This window comes from Panthera pardus, unplaced genomic scaffold (assembly GCF_024362965.1).
Source record: "Panthera pardus isolate Hobbes unplaced genomic scaffold, ASM2436296v1 HiC_scaffold_27, whole genome shotgun sequence".
In the NCBI taxonomy this organism is placed as follows: domain Eukaryota; kingdom Metazoa; phylum Chordata; class Mammalia; order Carnivora; family Felidae; genus Panthera; species Panthera pardus.
Genome location: NW_026526843.1, coordinates 64,660,788 through 64,681,115, shown reverse-complemented (window position 1 = coordinate 64,681,115; position 20,328 = coordinate 64,660,788). Strand labels below are relative to the sequence as shown.

The 20,328-nt window shown below is 38.6% G+C and overlaps 1 protein-coding gene across 2 annotated transcripts in view; it reads right to left on the bottom strand.

The window, feature by feature from the left end:
• Positions 1-20,328, bottom strand: part of ZDHHC15 (zinc finger DHHC-type palmitoyltransferase 15) — a 188,212-nt gene that overhangs the window by 132,008 nt on the left and 35,876 nt on the right. For both annotated transcript variants that reach the window (XR_002077150.2, XM_019439238.2), the window contains exon 2: positions 3,190-3,216. Coding sequence is in view for 1 of the 2 variants with exons in the window: in XM_019439238.2 (XP_019294783.1) it covers positions 3,190-3,216 (27 nt within the window). In the remaining variant the exon portion in view is untranslated. The remainder of the gene's footprint in view (positions 1-3,189; positions 3,217-20,328) is intronic.

Sequence of the window (20,328 nt, the reverse complement as noted above, 5' to 3'; positions counted from 1 at the left end):
AAATGTGACATATCACATCAATAAGATAAAGGATAAGACCATATGATCATTTCAATAGATGTAGAAAAAGCATTTGATGAAGTACCACATCCATTCATGATAAACACACTCAAAGTGGGTTTAGAGGGAACATATCTCAACATCATATAGGTCATATATGACAAACCCACAGCTGATATCATCCTCAATGGATAAAAACAGAGCTTTTCCCTTAAGGTCACAAACAAGACAAGGATATGCACTCTCACCACTTGTATTCAACATAGTACTGGATGTACTAGCCACAGCAATTAAACAACAACAACGAAAAATTAAAAGACATCTAAACTGGCAAGGAAGAAGTAAAACTTTCCCTATTTGTAGATGACATGATACTCTATATAGAAAACCCCCAAACACCACCCAAAACTGAATTCAGTAAAGTTACAGAATGCAAAATCAGTGTACAGAAACCTTTTACATTTCTACAGAGCAATAATGAAGCAGCAGAAACAGAAATTAAGAAGACAATGCCAATTAAGATTGCCCCCCAAATAAGAAGATACTTAGGAATAAATGTAACCAAAGAGGTGAAAATAAACTATACTCTGAAAATTAGAAAACTCTGATGAAAGAAATTGAAGAGGACATAAAGAAATGGCAAGACATTCCATGTTCAGGGATTGGAAAAACAAATACTGTTAAAATTTCTATACTATCCCAAGCAAACTCCACATTTAATGGAATCCCTTTCAAAATACCAATAGCAATTTTCACAGAGCTAGAACAAAGAATCCTAAAATTTGTATGGAATCACAAAAGAACCCAAATAGCAAAAGCAATTTTGAAGAAGAAAAACAAAACTGGAGGTATCACAATTCCAGACTTGAGATTATACTACAAAGCTATAGTGATTAGAACAGTATGGTACTGGCACAAAAATAGACACATACATCAATGGAACCTAATAGAAAATCCAGGAGTTAAACCCACAATAATATGGTCAATTAATATTCGACAAAGCAGGAAACAATATCTGATGGGAAAAAGACCATCTCTTCAACAAATGGTGTTAGGAAAACTGGTTAGCTATGTGAAACAGAATGAAGCTGGACCACTTTATTACACCATAAACAAAAATAAACTCAAAATGGATTAAAGACATAGATGTGAGACCTAATAGCATAAATATCCTAGAAGAGAGCAAAGGCAGCAATATCCTTGTCATCAGCCGTAGCAACATCTTTCTAGATATGTCTCCTAATACAAAGGAAATAAAAGCAAAAATAAAGTATTGGGACTACACCAAAATAAAATGTTTCTGCATAGTGAAGGAAACAATCAACAAAGCTAAAAGGCAATCTACGGAATAGGAGAAGATATTTGCAAATGACATACCCAATAATGGGTTAGTATCCAAAATACATAAAGAATTTATACAACTCAACACGCTTAAAACAAATAATCCAATTAAAAAAATGGGCAGAAGTCATAAACAGACATTTCTCTAGTGAAGACATTCAATGGTCAAAGACACATGGGAAGATGCTCATCATCACTTATCATCAGGGAAATGCAAATCAAAACTCACACCTATCAGAATGGCTAACACCAAAAACACAAGAAACAACAAGTGTTGGTGAGGGTGTGGAGAAAAGGGAACTCTTACACTGTTGGTGGGAATGTAAACTGGTTCAGCCATTGCAGAAAATACTGTGGAATTTCCTCAAAATTTTAAAAACAGAACTACTCTATGATGCAGTAATCACACTACTGGGTACTTACCCAAAAGACACAAAAACACTAATTGACAGGAATACATGCATTCATATTTTTCTTGCAGCATTATTTACAATAGCTAAAACTGAAAGCAGCCATAGTGTTCGTGACAGATGAATGGATAAACAAGATATGGTATATATATACAATTGAATAGCACTCAGCCAGAGAAAAAAATGAAATCTGGCCATTTGCAACAAAGGAATGGAGGCAGAATGTATAATGCTACGTGAAATAAGTTGATCAGAGAAAGATAAATACCGTATGATTTCACTCATATGTGGAATTTGAGAAACAAAATAAATGAGCACAGGAAAAAAAGAAGATGAAGAGAGACAAACCAAGGAACAGGCTCTTAACTATACAAAACAAACTGGTGGTTACCAGAGGGTAGTTAGTTCAGAGGTGAGTGAAATGGGTGATGGGGATTAAACACTAAACTTATCATGATGAGCACTGAGTAATGCACAGAATTGTGAATCATTATATTGTACATCTGAAAGTAATATAACACTCTATGTTAATATACTGGAATTAAGGTAAAAAATCATTAAAAATGAATGAATAAAAAGCGTAATATAGGGGTACCTGGGTGGCTCAGTTGGTTAAGCCTCCAACTCTTGATTTTGACTTAGGTCATGATCTCACAGTTTGTGAGATCAGGCCCCATGTCAAGTTCTGTGCTGAGTGTGGAACATGAATAGGACTCTCTCTCTCTCTCTCCCCCTCTGCCCCCCTCCTCCACTCAAACTCTCTCTCTCTTTCTCTCAAAATAAATAAATAAACTTTATTTTTAAAAAGTATAATATAAATATTATGTAATTAATGAATTATAACAGCTAATCCCATGAAGTGAGAATTAAAAGTGCCTATATAAAGTGGCTAAATACTTATGGTAAAGCCTGAGAAAATAATGTAAAGCTAAATGTTTGTTAAGGCTCATACTTAGCTTACACATTTTTTAATAGAAAATTCCTCAATCTTTTTACTGTGGTAGTATAAATTGTAGATCAAGCTGGATTGGGGTGAAGAGTGGAGAAGAATATAGTAAATATATAGGACCTCCGATGGTGAAGAACCTATCCCTTTATATTTCTTTGTGGTGCCCTTACTCCATATCTTGAAGGAGGAATGAATTGCACAGGAAGGCAAAGTACCTAGGACAACCGTGATGAAGCAAGAAAGGGCCTAGGTCCTCTCTATCATAAATCCTGATAACTTCCAATTTCTGTCCTACAGCCATAGGGGCCACTAAAAATATGTTCTGATATATCTCTGTGTATGCTCTGTGTATGCTTCCTGAAAACTGCCATCCCAAACTTTCCACTCAATTCAGTATTCCTGGGAAAGTTGCCCAATTTCTAGGCTTTTATGTATTTCACTCTTAGAGAGATACAATTCTGACCAATGCAATTTAAAATGCTATCTTACCTTTCTCTGCTGGGCTCAAAACAGTCACTGTAAAAAAGAAAGGGAAAGGTCAAAATTAGTGATATCTAAAAATATAATTTTTCTAATCCATTTGTCCATACCACTATTTTTGAGCAGTTTATTCAATGGAATTAATACATTAGGAAACAATCAACCTGCTAAGATAAGGGACGATAAGGATGATCAAATTCCATCCTTTACTATGTTTCTTCATCTTAAACCTAAGTACGAATTTCTACTCATTCAACAAATACAGATGTAATATAAATTTTTTATGTCCCACTAAATAGAAACTCTTGAGCTATAACATGGTAGTAAGAGCTAAAAAGCCAATCAATTAGAAGATGATTGATTATTCATTTTCTCAGACTATTCACTGGAGAACATCTTTAAATACCAAGTATCCCTTGTGTATTTAGAGTTAATTTAGTGTGTAGGTTACATGCCAGGTATGAAATCAGACTGCCTGGGTTAAAAACCCAGTTGCACTATTTTGTGACTTCAGGCAGGTTCCCTAACTTCCCTAACATTACCTACCTCACAAGGTTACTCAATATTTAAATGAGTTAATGAATGTAACTTCTGTTTAGCATAGTATCTAGCACAAGGCAAGTACATAACAAAATTACTTCTTATTATTATATTTGAACTATGATTTCATAGAATATCAGAACAGAAAGAAACTTTAGCAATTCTCTGGTTTATTGGTTTCATTTTACACTGGGAAAAATGGACTAGAGTAGTATCAATGATTTGCCCAAGGTATCAGAGCAAGTTAATGGTAGAGCTGGGACTAGATTCCAGGCTTCAAGGCTTTTGTGCCTACTTTCCCCAATCACTATTTGCTGTTTTACGTAATATATACATAATTTTTGCCAGAATGTCATTTGAAGAAAGTGAGGCCTACCGCTTTTTAGTCACCAACAATATCTGTGTGCAATTATACTAGATGTTAAGGCAAAGTGAAGCTATAAAGCATGGTTTTCAATCTTGAGAAGGTATTGAATTAAGATGGTTTTCATATACAATGATAAACACTTAAGGTCAGAAAAATGGGGAAAAATCCAAACAGAGAATGAGACTTGTATTGTAGGGCTATTTCCTCAGGTCATTCATCAGTCATACTTCTCTTTCTCTTCATTTCTACATCTATTTTTGTTGAGTCTTAAAATTTTATCCTTCCAATAATCATTTGAATGAACGTTAAAACTGTTCTACTTTATTTGTGCTAAAAAATCTGACCAGATAATGTCCTATTTTCATAATACACCTGCCTACATGGCTACTCTTTTTCGTTCCTTTCCAGTTAAAAAATCCTGGGTAAGAAAGATTGATAAGAGTATATTTTTTCTTCTTTTCCATTTCTGAATCCAGGGCACTCATGAAAAATTTATATAACCAACTGACTACAAATTTAGGAAACAGAGACTTCAAAGATCACATGTAAAAAAGAATAAATTCTTTAATATAAAAAAATCACTACAGAAGCAAACAAAACGAACTCACAACAGGCAGCAAAAACAAACCCTAGGGAGATAGAGAATCTAATTTCTAGATTTCTATTTTATGATATTCTAAATGTATATTTTCAAAAACAAAATTTATAGGGCATGCAAAGAAACAAAATAGTATAGCTTACTAATAGGTAAAGGGAATTAATAGAAACTGTCCAGGAAGACTAGGCATTGACTTGGTAGACAAAGACTTTAAATTCACTATTTTAATTATGATCTAAGAGAAAAACAATGTATAAAGAACTAAAAGAGATCAGAAGAATAAAAATAGAGTATCTATATAAATGAAGAGATAAAAATTAAAGAAAGAACCAAATAAGATACTGGAGATGAAAACGACAATCATAAAATCAAAACTTTACTAGAGGGACCCAACATTAGATTTAAGCAGCAGGAGAAAGAATCAGTGAACATGAAAACAGGTTGATTTAAATTATCCAATATGAAGAGAAAAATGAAAAAGAAATGAAAGAAAAATGAACAAAGTCTGTTAGACTTGTAGGACACCATCAAATTTACTATCTGCATAATGGGAGTTTCAGAGAAAGGGGGAGCAAAAGAATATTTGAAGAAATGATAACTGGAAAACTCCTCAAATTGGTAAAAGACATCAATCTAAACATGCAAGAATCTCAACAAACTCCACATTGGAGAAATTAAAGGATATCCACAATGAGACACATAATCAAACTGACAAAACCAAAGACAAAGAAACATTTTGAAAACAGGAAAACATAAGCAATTTCACACCCAAAAATAATAAGATAAATAAATAAATAAATAAATAAATAAATAAATAAATAAATACAGCTTATTTCTCTTTGGAAACCATGGAGGCCAGAAGGCAGTGAGATGCCATATTTAAAGTGTTGAAAGGAGGGGCGCTTGGATGGTTCAGTCAGTTGAGCATCCGACTTTGGCTCAGGTCATGATCTCGTGGCTCATGAGTTCAAGCCCCGTGTTGGGCTCTGTGCTGACAGCTCAGAACCTGGAGCCTGTTTCAGATTCTGTGTCCCTCTCTCTCTCCACCCCACACCTGCTTGTGCTCTGTCTATGTCTTTCAAAAATGAATAAACATAAAAAATAAATAAAGTGTTGAAAGGGAAAGATCTGTCAATTAAGAATTATATAACTAATAACACTATCCTTCAAAAAATGAAGGATATATCTTGGAGAATGTTCCATGTGCACTCGAGAAGAAAGTATATTCTGTTGCTTTGGGATGCAGAGTTCTAAATATATCTGTCAAGTCCATCTGATCCAATGTATCATTCAGGGCCCTTGTTTCTTTATTGATCGTGTGTCTAGATGATCTATCCATTTCTGTAAGTGGGGTGTTAAAGTCCCCTGCAATTACTACATTCTTATCAATAAGGTTGCTTATGTTTATGAGTAATTCTTTTATATATCTGGGGGCTCCGGTATTCGGCGCATAGACATTTATAATTGTTAGCTCTTCCTGATGGATAGACCCTGTAATTATTATATAATGCCCTTCTTCATCTCTTGTTCCAGCCTTTAATTTAAAGTCTAGTTTGTCTGATATAAGTATGGCTACTCCAGCTTTCTTTTGGCTTCCAGTAGCATGATAAATAGTTCTCCATCCCCTCACTCTCAATCTAAAGGTGTCCTCAGATCTAAAATGAGTCTCTTGGACACAGCAAATAGATGGGTCTTGTTTTTTTATCCATTCTGATACCCTATGTCTTTTGGTTGGTGCATTTAATCCATTTACATTCAGTGTTATTATAGAAAGATACGGGTTTAGAGTCATTTTGATGTCTGTATGTTTTATGCTTGTAGTGATGTCTCTGGTACTTTGTCTCACAGGATTCCCCTTAGGATCTCTTGTAGGGCTGGTTTAGTGGTGACAAGTTCCTTCAGTTTTTGTTTGTTTGGGAAGACCTTTATCTCTCCTTCCATTCTAAATGACAGACTTGCTGGATAAAGGATTCTCGGCTGCATAATTTTTCTGTTTAGCACACTGAAGATATCATGCCAATCATTTCTGGCCTGCCAAGTTTCAACAGAGAGATCAGTCACAAGCCTTATAGGTCTCCCTTTATATGTGAGGGCACGTTTATCCCTTGCTGCTTTCAGAATTTTCTCTTTATCCTTGTATTTGCCAGTTTCACTATGATATGTCGTGCAGAAGATCGATTCAAGTTACGTCTGAAGGGAGTTCTCTGTGCCTCTTGGATTTCAATGCCTTTTTCCTTCCCCAGTTCAGGGAAGTTCTCAGCTATAATTTCTTCAAGTACCCCTTCAGCACCTTTCCCTCTCTCTTCCTCCTCTGGGATGCCAATCATGCGTATATTATTTCTTTTTAGTGTATCACTTAGTTCTCTAATTTTTCCCTCATACTCCTGGATTTTTTTATCTCTCTTTCTCTCAGCTTCCTCTTTTTCCATAACTTTATCTTCTAGTTCACCTATTCTCTCCTCTGCCTCTTCAATCCGAGCCGTCCTCGTTTCCATTTTGTTTTGCATTTCGTTTAAAGCGCTTTTCAGCTCCTCGTGACTGTTCCTTAGTCCCTTGATCTCTGTGGCAAGAGATTCTCTGCTGTCCTGTATACTGTTTTCAAGCCCAGTGATTAATTTTATGACTATTATTCTAAATTCACTTTCTGTTATATTATTTAAATCCTTTTTGATCAGTTCATTAGCTGTTGTTATTTCCTGGAGATTCTTCTGAGGGGAATTCTTCCGTTTGGTCATTTTGAATAGTCCCTGGAGTGGTGAGGACCTGCAGGGCACTTCCCCTGTGCTGTGGTGTATAACTGGAGTTGGTGGGCGGGGCCGCAGTCCGACCTGATGTCTGCCGCCAGCCCACCGCTGGGGCCACAGTCAGACTGGTGTGTGCCTTCTCTTCCCCTTTCCTAGGGGCGGGATTCCCTGTGGGTTGGCGTGGCCTGTCTGGGCTACTTGCACACTGCCAGGCTTGTGGTGCTGGGGATCTGGCATATTAGCTGGGGTGGGTAGGAAAGGTGCACGGGGGCAGGAGGGGCAGGCTTAGCTCACTTCTCCTTAGGTGATCCACTTCAGGAGGGGCCCTGTGGCAGCGAGGGAGTCAGATCCGCTGCCGGAGGTTTGGCTCCGCAGGAGCACAGAGTTGGGTGTTTGTGCGGAGCGAGCAAGTTCCCTGGCAGGAACTGGTTCTCTTTGGGATTTTGGCTGTGGGATGGGCGGGGGAGATGGGGCTGGCGAGCGCCTTTGTTCCCCACCAAACTGAGCTCTGTCGTCCGGGGGCAAAAAATGAAAGATAAAATAATATTCATAGATAAACAAAAAATGAGGGAGTTCACCACTGGTAGAACTATCCTTCAAGAAATGACAGCGGGCTCTCCAGGAAGAAATTAAAAGACACTAACTATAATTCAAGCCATTAAAAGAAATCAAGAATATTGGTAAAGGTGACTACATAGGTAAATATAAAAGTCATTAGTAGGGGGAAGATGGCAGTGTAGGAGGACGCTGGATTCACTGCGTCCTGCTGATCACTTAGATTCCACCTACACCAGCCTAAATAACCCAGAAAACCGCCACAAGACTAGTAGAACAGAGTCTCCGGAGCCAAGCACAGATGAGAGGCCCATGGAAGAGGGTAGGAAGGGTGGAGAGGCGGTGTGGCCACACAGACTGGCGGGAGGGAGCCGGGGCGGAGCGGCGGCCCACCGGCCAAGGAGAGACCCCGAGTGTGGCTTGCAAAAGCAGAGGGGCCAGACGGAGTGTGTTCGGACAGCGAGCAGGACTTAACATCTGGAAGGTTATAAGTTAACAAATCTGTTCGGAGAGCGGGAAGGCTGGAGGAAAACCGGAGGGAGAGTTGCTGAGCCCCAGGATGACAGAGTTCAGTTTGGCAGGGAAAAAAGGCGCTCGCCAGCGCCATCTCCCTCACCCATCCCCAAGCCAAAATCCCAAAGGGAACCAGTTCCTGCCAGGGAACTTGCTGGCACCTCGCAAACACCCAACACTGTGCTTCTGCGGATCCACACCTCCAGCAGCGGGTCTGACTCCCTCCCGAAGGGCCCCTCCTGAGGCGGATCACTGAAGGAGAAGCGAGCTGAGACTGCCCCTCCTGCCCCTGTGCAGCTTGCCGATCCACCCCAGCTAATACACCAGATCCCCAGCACCACAAATCAAAACTGGCAGTGTGCGAGTAGCCCAGTCGGGCCACGCCACCCCACAGTGAATCCCGCCCATAGGAGAGGGAAAGAGAAGGCACACACCAGTCTGACTGTGGCCCCAGCGCTGGGCTGGGAGCAGACAAAAGGTCTGACTGCGGCCCCACCCACCAACGCGAATTATTCAAGACAGCTCAGGGGAAGCGCCCTGCAGTTCCGCACCACTCCAGGAACCATCCAAGATGACCAAACAGAAGAATTCCCCTCAAAAGAATCTCCAGGAAATAACAACAGCTAACGAACTGATCAAAAAGAATTTAAACAATATAACAGAAAGTGAATTCAGAATAGTAGTCATAAAATTAATCGCTGGGATTGAAAACAGTATAGAGGACAGCAGAGAATCTATTGCTACAGAGATCAAGGGACTAAGGAATAGTCAGGAGGACTTAAGAAACATGATAAACGAGCTGCAAAATAAAATGGAAACGACCACGGCTAGGATTGAAGAGGCAGAGGAGAGAATAGGGGAACTAGAAGATAAAATTATGGAAAAAGAAGAAGCTGAGAAAAGAGAGATAAAAAAATCCAGGAGTATGAGGGGAAAATTAGAGAACTAAGTGATGCACTAAAGAGAAATAATCTATGCATGATTGGTATTCCAGAGGAGAAAGAGAGAGGGAAAGGTGCTGAAGGTGTACTTGAAGAAATCATGGCTGAGAACTTCCCTGATTGGGGGAAGGAAAAAGGCATTGAAATCCAAGAGGCACAGAGAACTCCCTTCAGAAGTAACTTGAATCGATCTTCTGCACGACATATCATAGTGAAACTGGCAAAATACAAGGATAAAGAGAAAATTCTGAAAGCAGCGAGGGATAAACGTGCTCTAACATATAAAGGGAGACCTATAAGACTCTTGACTGATCTCTCTTCTGAAACTTGGCAGGCTAGAAAGGAATGGCAGGAGATCTTCAATGTGATGAACAGGAAAAATATGCAGCTGAGAATCCTTTATCCAGCAAGTCTGCCATTTAGAATAGAAGGAGAGATAAAGGTCTTCCCAAACAAACAAAAACTGAAGGAATTCATCACTATTAACCAGCCCTATAAGAGATCCTAAGGGGGATCCTGTGAGACAAAGTACCAGAGACATCGCTACAAGCATGAAACCTACGGACATCACAATGACTCTAAACTCATATCTTTATATAATAACACTGAGTGATCCAACATAAAGACATAGGGTATCAGAATAGATAAAAAAAAAAAAAGACCCATCTATTTGCTGTCTATAACAGAATCATTTTAGACCTGAAGGATACCGTCACACTGAAAGTTAGGAGATGGAGAACTATCTATCATGCCACTGGAAGTCAAAAGAAAGTTGGAGTACACATACTTATATCAGACAAACTAGACTTTAAGTTAAAGGCTGTAATAAGAGATGAAGAAGGGCATTATATAATAATTACAGGGTCTATCCACCAGGAAGAGCTAACAATTATAAATGTCTATGTGCCGAATACGGGAGCCCCCAAATATATAAAACAATCACAAACATAAGCAAACTTATTGATAAGACTGTGGTAATTGCAGGGGACTTTAATACTACACTTACAACAATGGATAGATCATCTAGACACAAGATCAATAAAGAAACAAGGGCCCTGAATGATACATTGGATCACAAGGACTTGACAGATATATTTAGAACTCCGTATCCCAAAGAAGCAGAATATACTTTCTTCTGGAGTGCACATGGAACATTCTCCAAGATAGATCATATACTGGGGCACAAAACAGCCCTTCATAAGTATACAAGAATTGAGATCATACCATGCACACTTTCAGACCACAATGCTATGAAACTTGAAATCAACCACAGGAAAAAGTGTGGAAAACCTCCAAAAGCAAGGAGGTTAAAGAACACCCTACTAAAGAATGAGTGGGTCAACCAGGCAATTAGAGAAGAAATTAAAAAATATATGGAAACAAACGAAAATGAAAATACAACAATCCAAACGCTTTGGGACGCAGCGAAGGCAGTCCTGAGAGGAAAATACATTGCAATCCAGGCCTATCTCAAGAAACAAGAAAAATCCCAAATACAAAATCTAACAGCACACCTAAAGGAAATAGAAGCAGAACAGCAAAGACAGCCTAAATCCAGCAGAAGAAGAGAAATAATGAAGATCAGAGGAGAAATAAACAATATAGAATCTAAAAAAACTGTAGAGCAGATCAACGAAACCAAGAGTTGGTTTTTGAAAAAATAAACCAAATGGATAAACCTCCAGCCAGGCTTCTCAAAAAGAAAAGGGAGATGACCCAAATAGATAAAATCATGAATGACAATGGCATTAATGCAACCAATCCCTCAGAGATACAAGCAATTATCAGGGAATACTATGAAAAATTATATGCCAAAAAACTGGACAACCTGGAAGAAATTGACAAATTCGTAAACACCCACATGCTTCCAAAACTCAATCAGGAGAAATAGAAAGCTTGAACAGACCCATAACCAGCGAAGAAATTGAATCGGTTATCAAAAATCTCCCAACAAATAAGAGTCCAGGACCAGATGGCTTCCCAGGGGAGTTCTACCAGATGTTTAAAGCAGAGACAATACCTATCCTTCTCAAGCTATTCCAAGAAATAGAAAGGGAAGGAAAACTTCCAGACTCATTCTATGAAGACAGTATTACTTTGATTCCTAAACCAGACAGAGACCCAGTAAAAAAAGAGAACTACTGGCCAATATCCCTGATGAATATGGATGCAAAAATTCTCAATAAGATACTAGCAAATAGAATTCAACAGCATATAAAAAGAATAATTCACCATATCAAGTGGGATTCATTCCTGCGATGCAGGGCTGGTTCAACATTCGCAAATCAATCAACGTGATATATCACATTAATACAAGAAAAGATAAGAACCATATGATCCTGTCAATCGATGCAGAATAGGCATTTGAAAAAATTCAGCAACCTTTCTTAATAAAAACCCTCGAGAAAGTCAGGATGGAAGGAACATACTTAAACATCATAAAAGCCATTTCTGAAAAGCCCACAGCTAACATCATCCTCAATGGGGAAAAACTGAGAGCTTTTTCCCTGAGTTCAGGAATACAACAGGGATGTCCACTCTCACTGCTGTTGTTTAACATAGTGTTGGAAGTTCTAGCATCAGCAATCACACAGCAAAAGGAAATCAAAGGCATCAAAATTGGCAAAGATGAAGTCAAGCTTTCACTTTTTGCAGATGACATGACATTATACATGGAAAATCCGATAGACTCCATCAAAAGTCTGCTAGAACTGATACATGAATTAACAAAGTTGCAGGATACAAAATCCATGTACAGAAACAGTTTCATTCTTATACACTAACAATGAAGCAACAGAAAGACAAATAAAGAAACTGATCCCATCCACAATTGCACCAAGAAGCATAAAATACCTAGGAATAAATCTAACCAAAGATGTAAAAGATCTGTATGCTGAAAACTATAGAAAGCTTATGAAGGAAATTGAAGAAGATATAAAGAAATGGAAACACATTCTGTGCTCATGGATTGGAAGAATAAACATTGTCAAATGTCAATACTACCCAAAGCTATCTACACATTCACTGCAATCCCAATCAAAATTGCACCAGCATTCTTCTCGAAGCTAGAACAAGCAATCCTAAAATTCATATGGAACCACAAAAGGCCCCGAATAGCCAAAGTAATTTTGAAGAAGACCAAAGCAGGAGGCATCACAATCCCAGATTTTAGCCTCTACTACAAAGCTGTCATCATCAACACAGCATGGTATTGACACAAAAACAGACACATAGACCAATGGAATAGAATAGAAACCCCAGAACTAGACCCACAAACGTATGGCCAACTAATCTTTGACAAAGCAGGCAAGAACATCCAATGGAAAAAAGACAGTCTCTTTAACAAATTGTGCTGGGAGAACTGGACAGCAACATGCAGAAAGTTGAAACTAGACCACTTTCTCACACCATTCACAAAAATAAACTCAAAATGGATAAAGGACCTGAATGTGAGACAGGAAACCATCAAAACCCTAGAGGAGAAAGCAGGAAAAGACCTCTCTGACCTCAGTTGTAGCAATTTCTTCCTTTACACATCCCCAAAGGCAAGGAAATTAAAAGCAAAAATGAACTGCTGGGACCTTATTAAGATAAAAAGCTTCTGCACAGCAAAGGAAACAACCAACAAAAGTAAAAGGCAACCAACAGAATGGGAAAAGATATTTGCAAATGACATATCGGATAAAGGGCTAGTATCCAAAATCTATAAAGAGCTCACCAAACTCCGCAGCTGAAAAACAAATAACCCAGTGAAGAAATGGGAAGAAAACATGAATAGACACTTCTCTAGAGAAGACATCCAGATGGCCAACAGGCACATGAAAAGATGCTCAACGTCGCTCCTCATCAGGGAAATACAAATCAAAACCACACTCAGATATCACCTCACGCCAGTCAGAGTGGCCAAAATGAACAAATCCGGAGACTATAGATGCTGGAGAGGATGTGGAGAAACGGCAACCCTCTTGCCCTGTTGGTGGGAATGCAAATTGGTGCAGCCACTCTGGAAAACAGTGTGGAGGTTCCTCAAAGAATTAAAAATAGACCTATCCTATGACCCAGCAATAGCACTGCTAGGAATTTACCCCAGGGATACAGGAGTACTGATGCATAGGGGCACTTGTACCCCAATGTTTATAGCAGCACTCTCAACAATAGCCAAATTATGGAAAGAGCCTAAATGTCCATCAACTGATGAATGGATAAAGAAACTGTGGTTTATATACACAATGGAGTACTATGCGGCAATGAGAAAGAATGAAATATGGCCCTTTGTAGCAATGTGGATGGAACTGGAGAGTGTTATGCTAAGTGAAATAAGCCATTCAGAGAAAGACAGATATCATATGTTTTCACTCTTAGGTGGGTCCTGAGAAACTTAACAGAAACCCATGGGGGAGGGGAAGAAAAAAAAAAAAAAAGGTCAGAGTGGGAGAGAGCCAAAGCCTAAGAGACTCTTAAAAACTGAGAACAAACTGAGGGTTGATGGGGGGTGGGAGGGAGGGGAGGGTGTGTGATGGGTATTGAGGAGGACACCTTTTGGGATGAGCACTGGGTGTTGTATGGAAACTAATTTGACAATAAATTTCATATATTGGAAAAAATATTTTAAAAAATTAAAAAAATAAATTGATTTATAGCTTAATTAAATGGCAAGTAAATAAATTCCTCTGTATACTTCACTGACTTGTGTTAAAATCAACTTCTATAAATTCTCCATCTGAACTTGCAAAAAAAGTCATTAGTATTGAATTTTTGGTTTATACTTCTTTTATTTAGTATACAATTTAAAAGATAAACCCATAAGATAATAATGAGAAATCTATGTTAAGAGTCGTACAGTTTATGAAGATGTAATTTGGGAAAGTTACCAACATAAAGAGGGAAATGGAGCTGAAAAGGAGTAGACTTTTATATAGTATTATACATAGTTGGCATTGATTAAAATTAATTATTTGAACTTAATTATTATAAAGTTAACATGTCAATTGTAATATACAGTATTAAAAAACTTTAATAATACAGAAAATGAAATTACAGGAAATTAAAATGAGTACAGCAGGAAAAATCAATTAAAAATAAGAATAAAAAATAAATAAAAAACAAGAATGAAGTAAAACAATAAGCCATCACTACACATATATTAGAATGAGAAAACTAAAATACTGACAATCCCAAATGCAAAGAAGGATGTGGAAAAACAGGAAATCTCGATCATTGCTGGTGGGAATGCAAAATGGTACAGCCAGTTTGGAAGAATTTTTCAAAGATATCAATGTAAATAACAACCAAAAAAGAGCTAGGTTAGCTATACTAATATCAGAAAAATAGATTTTAAATTAAAAATGGATACAAAAGCTGGAGGACAGAGGAAGATGGCAGTGGAGTAGGAGGACCTTAGGCTTGTCTCATCTCATGAACAAAACTAGGTAACTATAAAATAATCCTAAATTCCCCAGAAATTGACCTGAAGACTGAAAGAACTACACAACTAAAGGGATAGAAAAGGCCATGTTGAAGAAGGTAGGGAGTATGAATAAGTGATGTAGAGGAGAAATGGACTCCAGATGCTGCAGCAGGGAGGGAACTCTAGCTTCAGAGAAGAGAGAGAGAGCAAGAGAGAGAGGGAGAGAGAGAGAGAGAGAGAGAGAGAGAGAGAGAGAGAGAGAAAGTGAGGAGAACCTAGGGGAATGCACAAGGAGAAGATTTCCATGAAAGCCATTGTGTTGGAAAAAGAGGGGCTGAATTTTGTGAGTTCTTGCAACCAGCAGGGCTTAAAGTCTGGAGTTTTATTTATTTTTTTTTAATTTAAAAATGTTTATTTATTTATTTTGAGAGAGAGAGATAGAGTGCAAGCAGGGGCAGAAAGAGAGGGAGACACAGAATCTGAAGTAGGGTCCGGACTCTGAGCTGTCAGCATAGATCCCAAAGTGGGGCTCAAACTCATGAACCAGGAGATCATGACCTGAGCCAAAGTCAGACACTTAACCAACTGACCAACCAAGGTGCCCCAAAACCTGATGTTTTATAGGTCAGCAGGCTTAGCTGTAATAGAATGAAGAGGATACTGTGCCACTCTTGGAGAAAAGGCAGATAGCGTGGAAACAGAGATGTCAAGAATGACTGGGACACACAGGGGAAGGTTATTCGCTCTTCTTTGAAGGCATCCTTGAGAGGTAGCATTCATGGATACATCTCTCTGGGGATAAAGGAGTTGACCAGCACCATTTCCCTACCCCATTCTTCAGCAAAACACAGAGACACCAATGGGAATCAGCACAGCACCAACATTGGCTGCCTAACTTGCTTACATCAAAGCCTCTGCTCCCTGCACTCTGCCTGGACTGCCCATCTTAGTAAAGCTTCCGTCAGTCCCAGTGTGACAGATGCCTCCCCCATAAGATAGCACAAAACCCAAATCACACCACAAAACCCAAATCTCCCAACCATAGAGGTATGCAGGACCACAATTCTCACAGAAGTGGTGTCAGGTCTCATTTCAGAAGCATATCAGAGCGCATCTCATTAAAATTTCTCACATTCAGGTCAGGGACCAAACACTGAACACAGAAAGCAAGGAAAACCTCTTCAGACCACTGTCCTGAAGGATAGAGCAGAGAAAGCATAACAGCAGAGTGCAAACAGCACACACCACAGATACTCCCTGAAGCACCAGGCCCTGGAAACTATATTACCTCTTCTTCATAGGGCCATTACTTTCAGGGGCAGGAGATATAACTAGTTTTTGTAACACAGAGAAGAAGGCAGGGATTTAGACAAAATGCCAACACAGAGGAATTTATCCCAAATGAAAGAACAAGATAAGGCCATGGCCAGAGATGTAAGTGAAACAGATATAAGTAACATGCCTGATGGAGAATTTAAAGCAACAATCATAAGGATACTTACAGGGCTTCAGACAACAATAGAAGACATCAGTGAGACCCTTACCATGGAGATAAAAGAGTTAAAAAAGAATCAATCAGAAATGAAGAATGTAATAAACAATATTGGAAACAAGCTTGATGTAATGAACAACAGGCTGGAAGAAGCAGAAGAACAAGTTATTGACAAGAAGACCAAGTAATGGAAAATAATGAAGCTGAACAAAAGAGAAAAATAGTTATGCGACATGAGAATAGATTTAGGAAACTCAGTGACTCCATCAAATGTAATAAAATTCTTATTATAGGAGACCCAGAAGAAGAAAGAGAAAAGTGGGCAGAAAATTTATTTGAGGAAATAATAGTTGAAAACTTTCCTAATCTTGGGAAGGAAACATATCCAGATCAAGGAGGTGCAGAGAATTCCCATTAAAATCAACAAAAGTAGGCCAACATCAAGATATATTGTAATTAAATTTGCAAAATATAGTGATAAAGAAAACATCTTAAAAGTAGCAAGAAGAAGTGTCCTCAACTTCAAAAATAAGACCCATAAAGATACCTGGAGATTTTTCAACAACACCTTGCAAGCCAAAAGGGAGTGGTATGATATATTCAAACTGCAAAATGGGAAAAATCTGCAGCCAAGCATACTCTTTCCAGCAAGACTACCAATCAGAATAGAAAGAGATGATAGAGTTTCCCAGACAAACAAAAACTAAAGGACCTCATGACCACTAAACCATCCTGCAAGAGATATTAAAGGGGACTATTTGAGGGCAAAGGAGAGACCAAAAGTGACACAGACAAGTAAGGACCAGAGAAAATCTCCAGAAACAATGACAAAACAAGTAATGAAATAGTAATAAAAACATATCTATCAATAATTACATTGAATGCTCTAATCAAAAGACATATGCTGTCAGAGTGGATAAAAAACAAGACCTATCTATATGTTGCTTATAAGACACTATTTTTAGACTTAAAACCACCTGCAGATTGAAAATGAGGGGATGGAGAAACATTTATCATGCAAATGGACATCAAAAGAAAGCTGAAGTAGCAATACTTATATCAGAAAAACTAGATTCTAAACCAAGACTGAAACAAGAAATAATGAAGGTGAGGGCAGAAGCAACACGGAGGAGAAGGCACTGATTTGGGAGTGCAGCCTCTTCCAACATGAGCCTCCACAAAAAACCCAAGAGTCACATGACCCTGGAGGAACTGCAGAAGGGGGAGGAGGAAGAATTTAACATTCAGTGCACATGCAGTAGATGAAGAACAACACTCAAGGACTCATCAATTGGTACAACAACAAGAAACTCCTGGGCCATGTGAAGCCCAATGACAGGCACTGCAACATGGAATGTGAAGGAAATGTAGAACGAGGTCCCCAAGAGAGGCAAGGGCAAGAAATCCAATCCAGTCAACAAAGACCACTACATCTCCAAGATGTTGGGGACTCAGTCTTCATGGTCCTGGGGAACGATCATCACAGGCAAGTAGAAGCCTCCTCCCCGCCTACATAAAATAAACAGTGCAACAATGGCTTTGAATGACACACTGGACCAGATGGACTTAAAAGAAATATTAACAACATTCCATTTTAAAACAGCAGAATACACATTTTTTACAGGTTAATGGGATATTCTCCAATGTAGATTACATGAGATCACAAATAAGACCTCAACAAATACAAATATTGAAATTATATAAAACACCTTTTTTTTAAATATGACATTTATTCTCAAATTGGTTTCCATACAACACCCAGTGTTCATCCCAACCAGTGTCATCCTCAATACCCATCACCCACACTCCCCTCCCTCCCACCCCCCATCAACCTTCAGTCTGTTCTCAGTTTTTAAGAGACTCATGTTTTGGTTCCCTCCCTCTCTAACCTTTTTTTTTTCCTTCCCCTCCCCCATGGTCTTCTGTTAAGTTTCTCAGGATCCACATACGAGTGAAAACATATAGTATCTGTCATTCTCTGTATGGCTTATTTCACTTAGCATAACACTCTCCAGTCCCATCCACGTTGCTACAAAGGGCGATGTTTCATTCTTTCTCATTGCCATGTACTATTCCATTGTGTACATAAACCACAATTTCTTTTTTTTAAATTTTATTTAATATATGAAATTTATTGTCAAATTGGTTTCCATACAACACCCAGTGCTCATCCCAAAAGATGCCCTCTTCAATGCCCATCACCTACCCTTCCCTCCCTCCCACACCCTCATCAACCCTCAGTTTGTTCTCAGTTTTTAAGAGTCTCTTATGCTTTGGCTCTCTCCCACTCTAACCTCATTTTTTTCCTTCCCCTCCCCCATGGGTTTCTGTTAAGTTTCTCAGGATCCACATAAGAGTGAAAACATATGGTATCTGTCTTTCTCTGTATGGCTTATTTCACTTAGCATCACACTCTCCAGTTCCATCCACGTTGCTACAAAGGCCATATTTCATTCTTTCTCATTGCCACGTAGTACTCCATTGTGTATATAAACCATAAGTTCTTTATCCATTCATCAGTTGATGGACATTTAGGCTCCTTCCATAATTTGGCTATTGTTGAAAGTGCTGCTATAAACATTGGGGTACAAGTGCCCCTATGCATCACCACTCCTGTATACCTTGGGTAAATTCCTAGTAGTGCTATTGCTGAGTCATAGGGTAGATCTATTTTTAATTCTTTGAGGAACCTCCACACTGTTTTCCAGAGTGGCTGCACCAGTTTGCATTCCCACCAACAGTGCAAGAGGGTTCCCGTTTCTCCACATCCTCTCCAGCATCTATAGTCTCCTGATTTGTTCATTTGAGCCACTCTGACTGGCGTGAGGTGGTATCTGAGTATGGTTTTGATTGGTATTTCCCTTATGAGGAGCAACGTTGAGCATCTTTTCATGCGCCTGTTGGCCATCTGGATGTCTGCTTTACAGAAGGGTCTATTCATGTTTTATGCCCACTTCTTCACTGGATTATTTGTTTTTTGGCTGTGGAGTTTGGTGAGCTCTTTATAGATTTTGGATACTAGCCCTTTATCCGATATGTCATTTGCAAATATCTTTTCCCATTCTGTTGGTTGCCTTTAGTTTTGTTGATTGTTTCCTTTGCAGTGCAGAAATTTTTATCCTCATGAGGTCCCAATATTTCAATTCCCTTCCCTTTGGAGATGTGTCAAGTAAGAAATTGCTGTGGCTGAGGTCAGAGAGGTATTTTCCTGCTTTCTCCTCTAGGGTTTTTAATGTTTCCCGTTTCACAATCAGGTCCTTTATCCAATTTGAGTTTATTTTTGTGAATGGTGTAAGAAAGTGGTCTAGTTTCATCCTTCTGGTTGTTGCTGTCCAGTTCTCCCAGCACCATTTTGTTAATGAGACTGTCTTTTTTCCATTGGATATTCTTTCTTGCTTTGTCAAAGATTATTAGTTGGCCATACTTTTGTGGGTCTAATGCTGGATTTCTATTCTATTCCAATGGTCTATGTGCCTGTTTTTGTGCCAGCACCATGCTGTCTTGATGATTTCAGCTTTGTAGTAGAGGCTAAAATCTGGGATTGTGATGCCTCCCGCTTTAGTCTTCTTCAATATTACTTTGCCTATTCGGGGTCTTTTGTGGTTCCATACAAATTTTAGGATTGCTCGTTCTAGCTTCGAGAAGAATGCTGGTGAAATTTTGATTGGGATTGCATTGAATGTGTAGGTAGCTTTGGGTAGTATTGACATTTTAACAATATGTATTCTTCCAATCCATGAGCACACAATGTTTTTCCATTTCTTTATATCTTCTTCAATTTCCTTCATAAGCTTTCTATAGTTTTCAGCATACAGATTTTTTAAATCTTGGCTTAGGTTTATTCCTAGGTATTTTATGCTTCTTGGTGCAATTGTGGATGGGATAAGTTTCTTTATTTGTCTTTCTGTTGCTTCATTATTGGTGTATAAGAATGCAACTGATTTCTGTACATTGATTTTGTATCCTGCGACTTTGCTGAATTCATGTATCA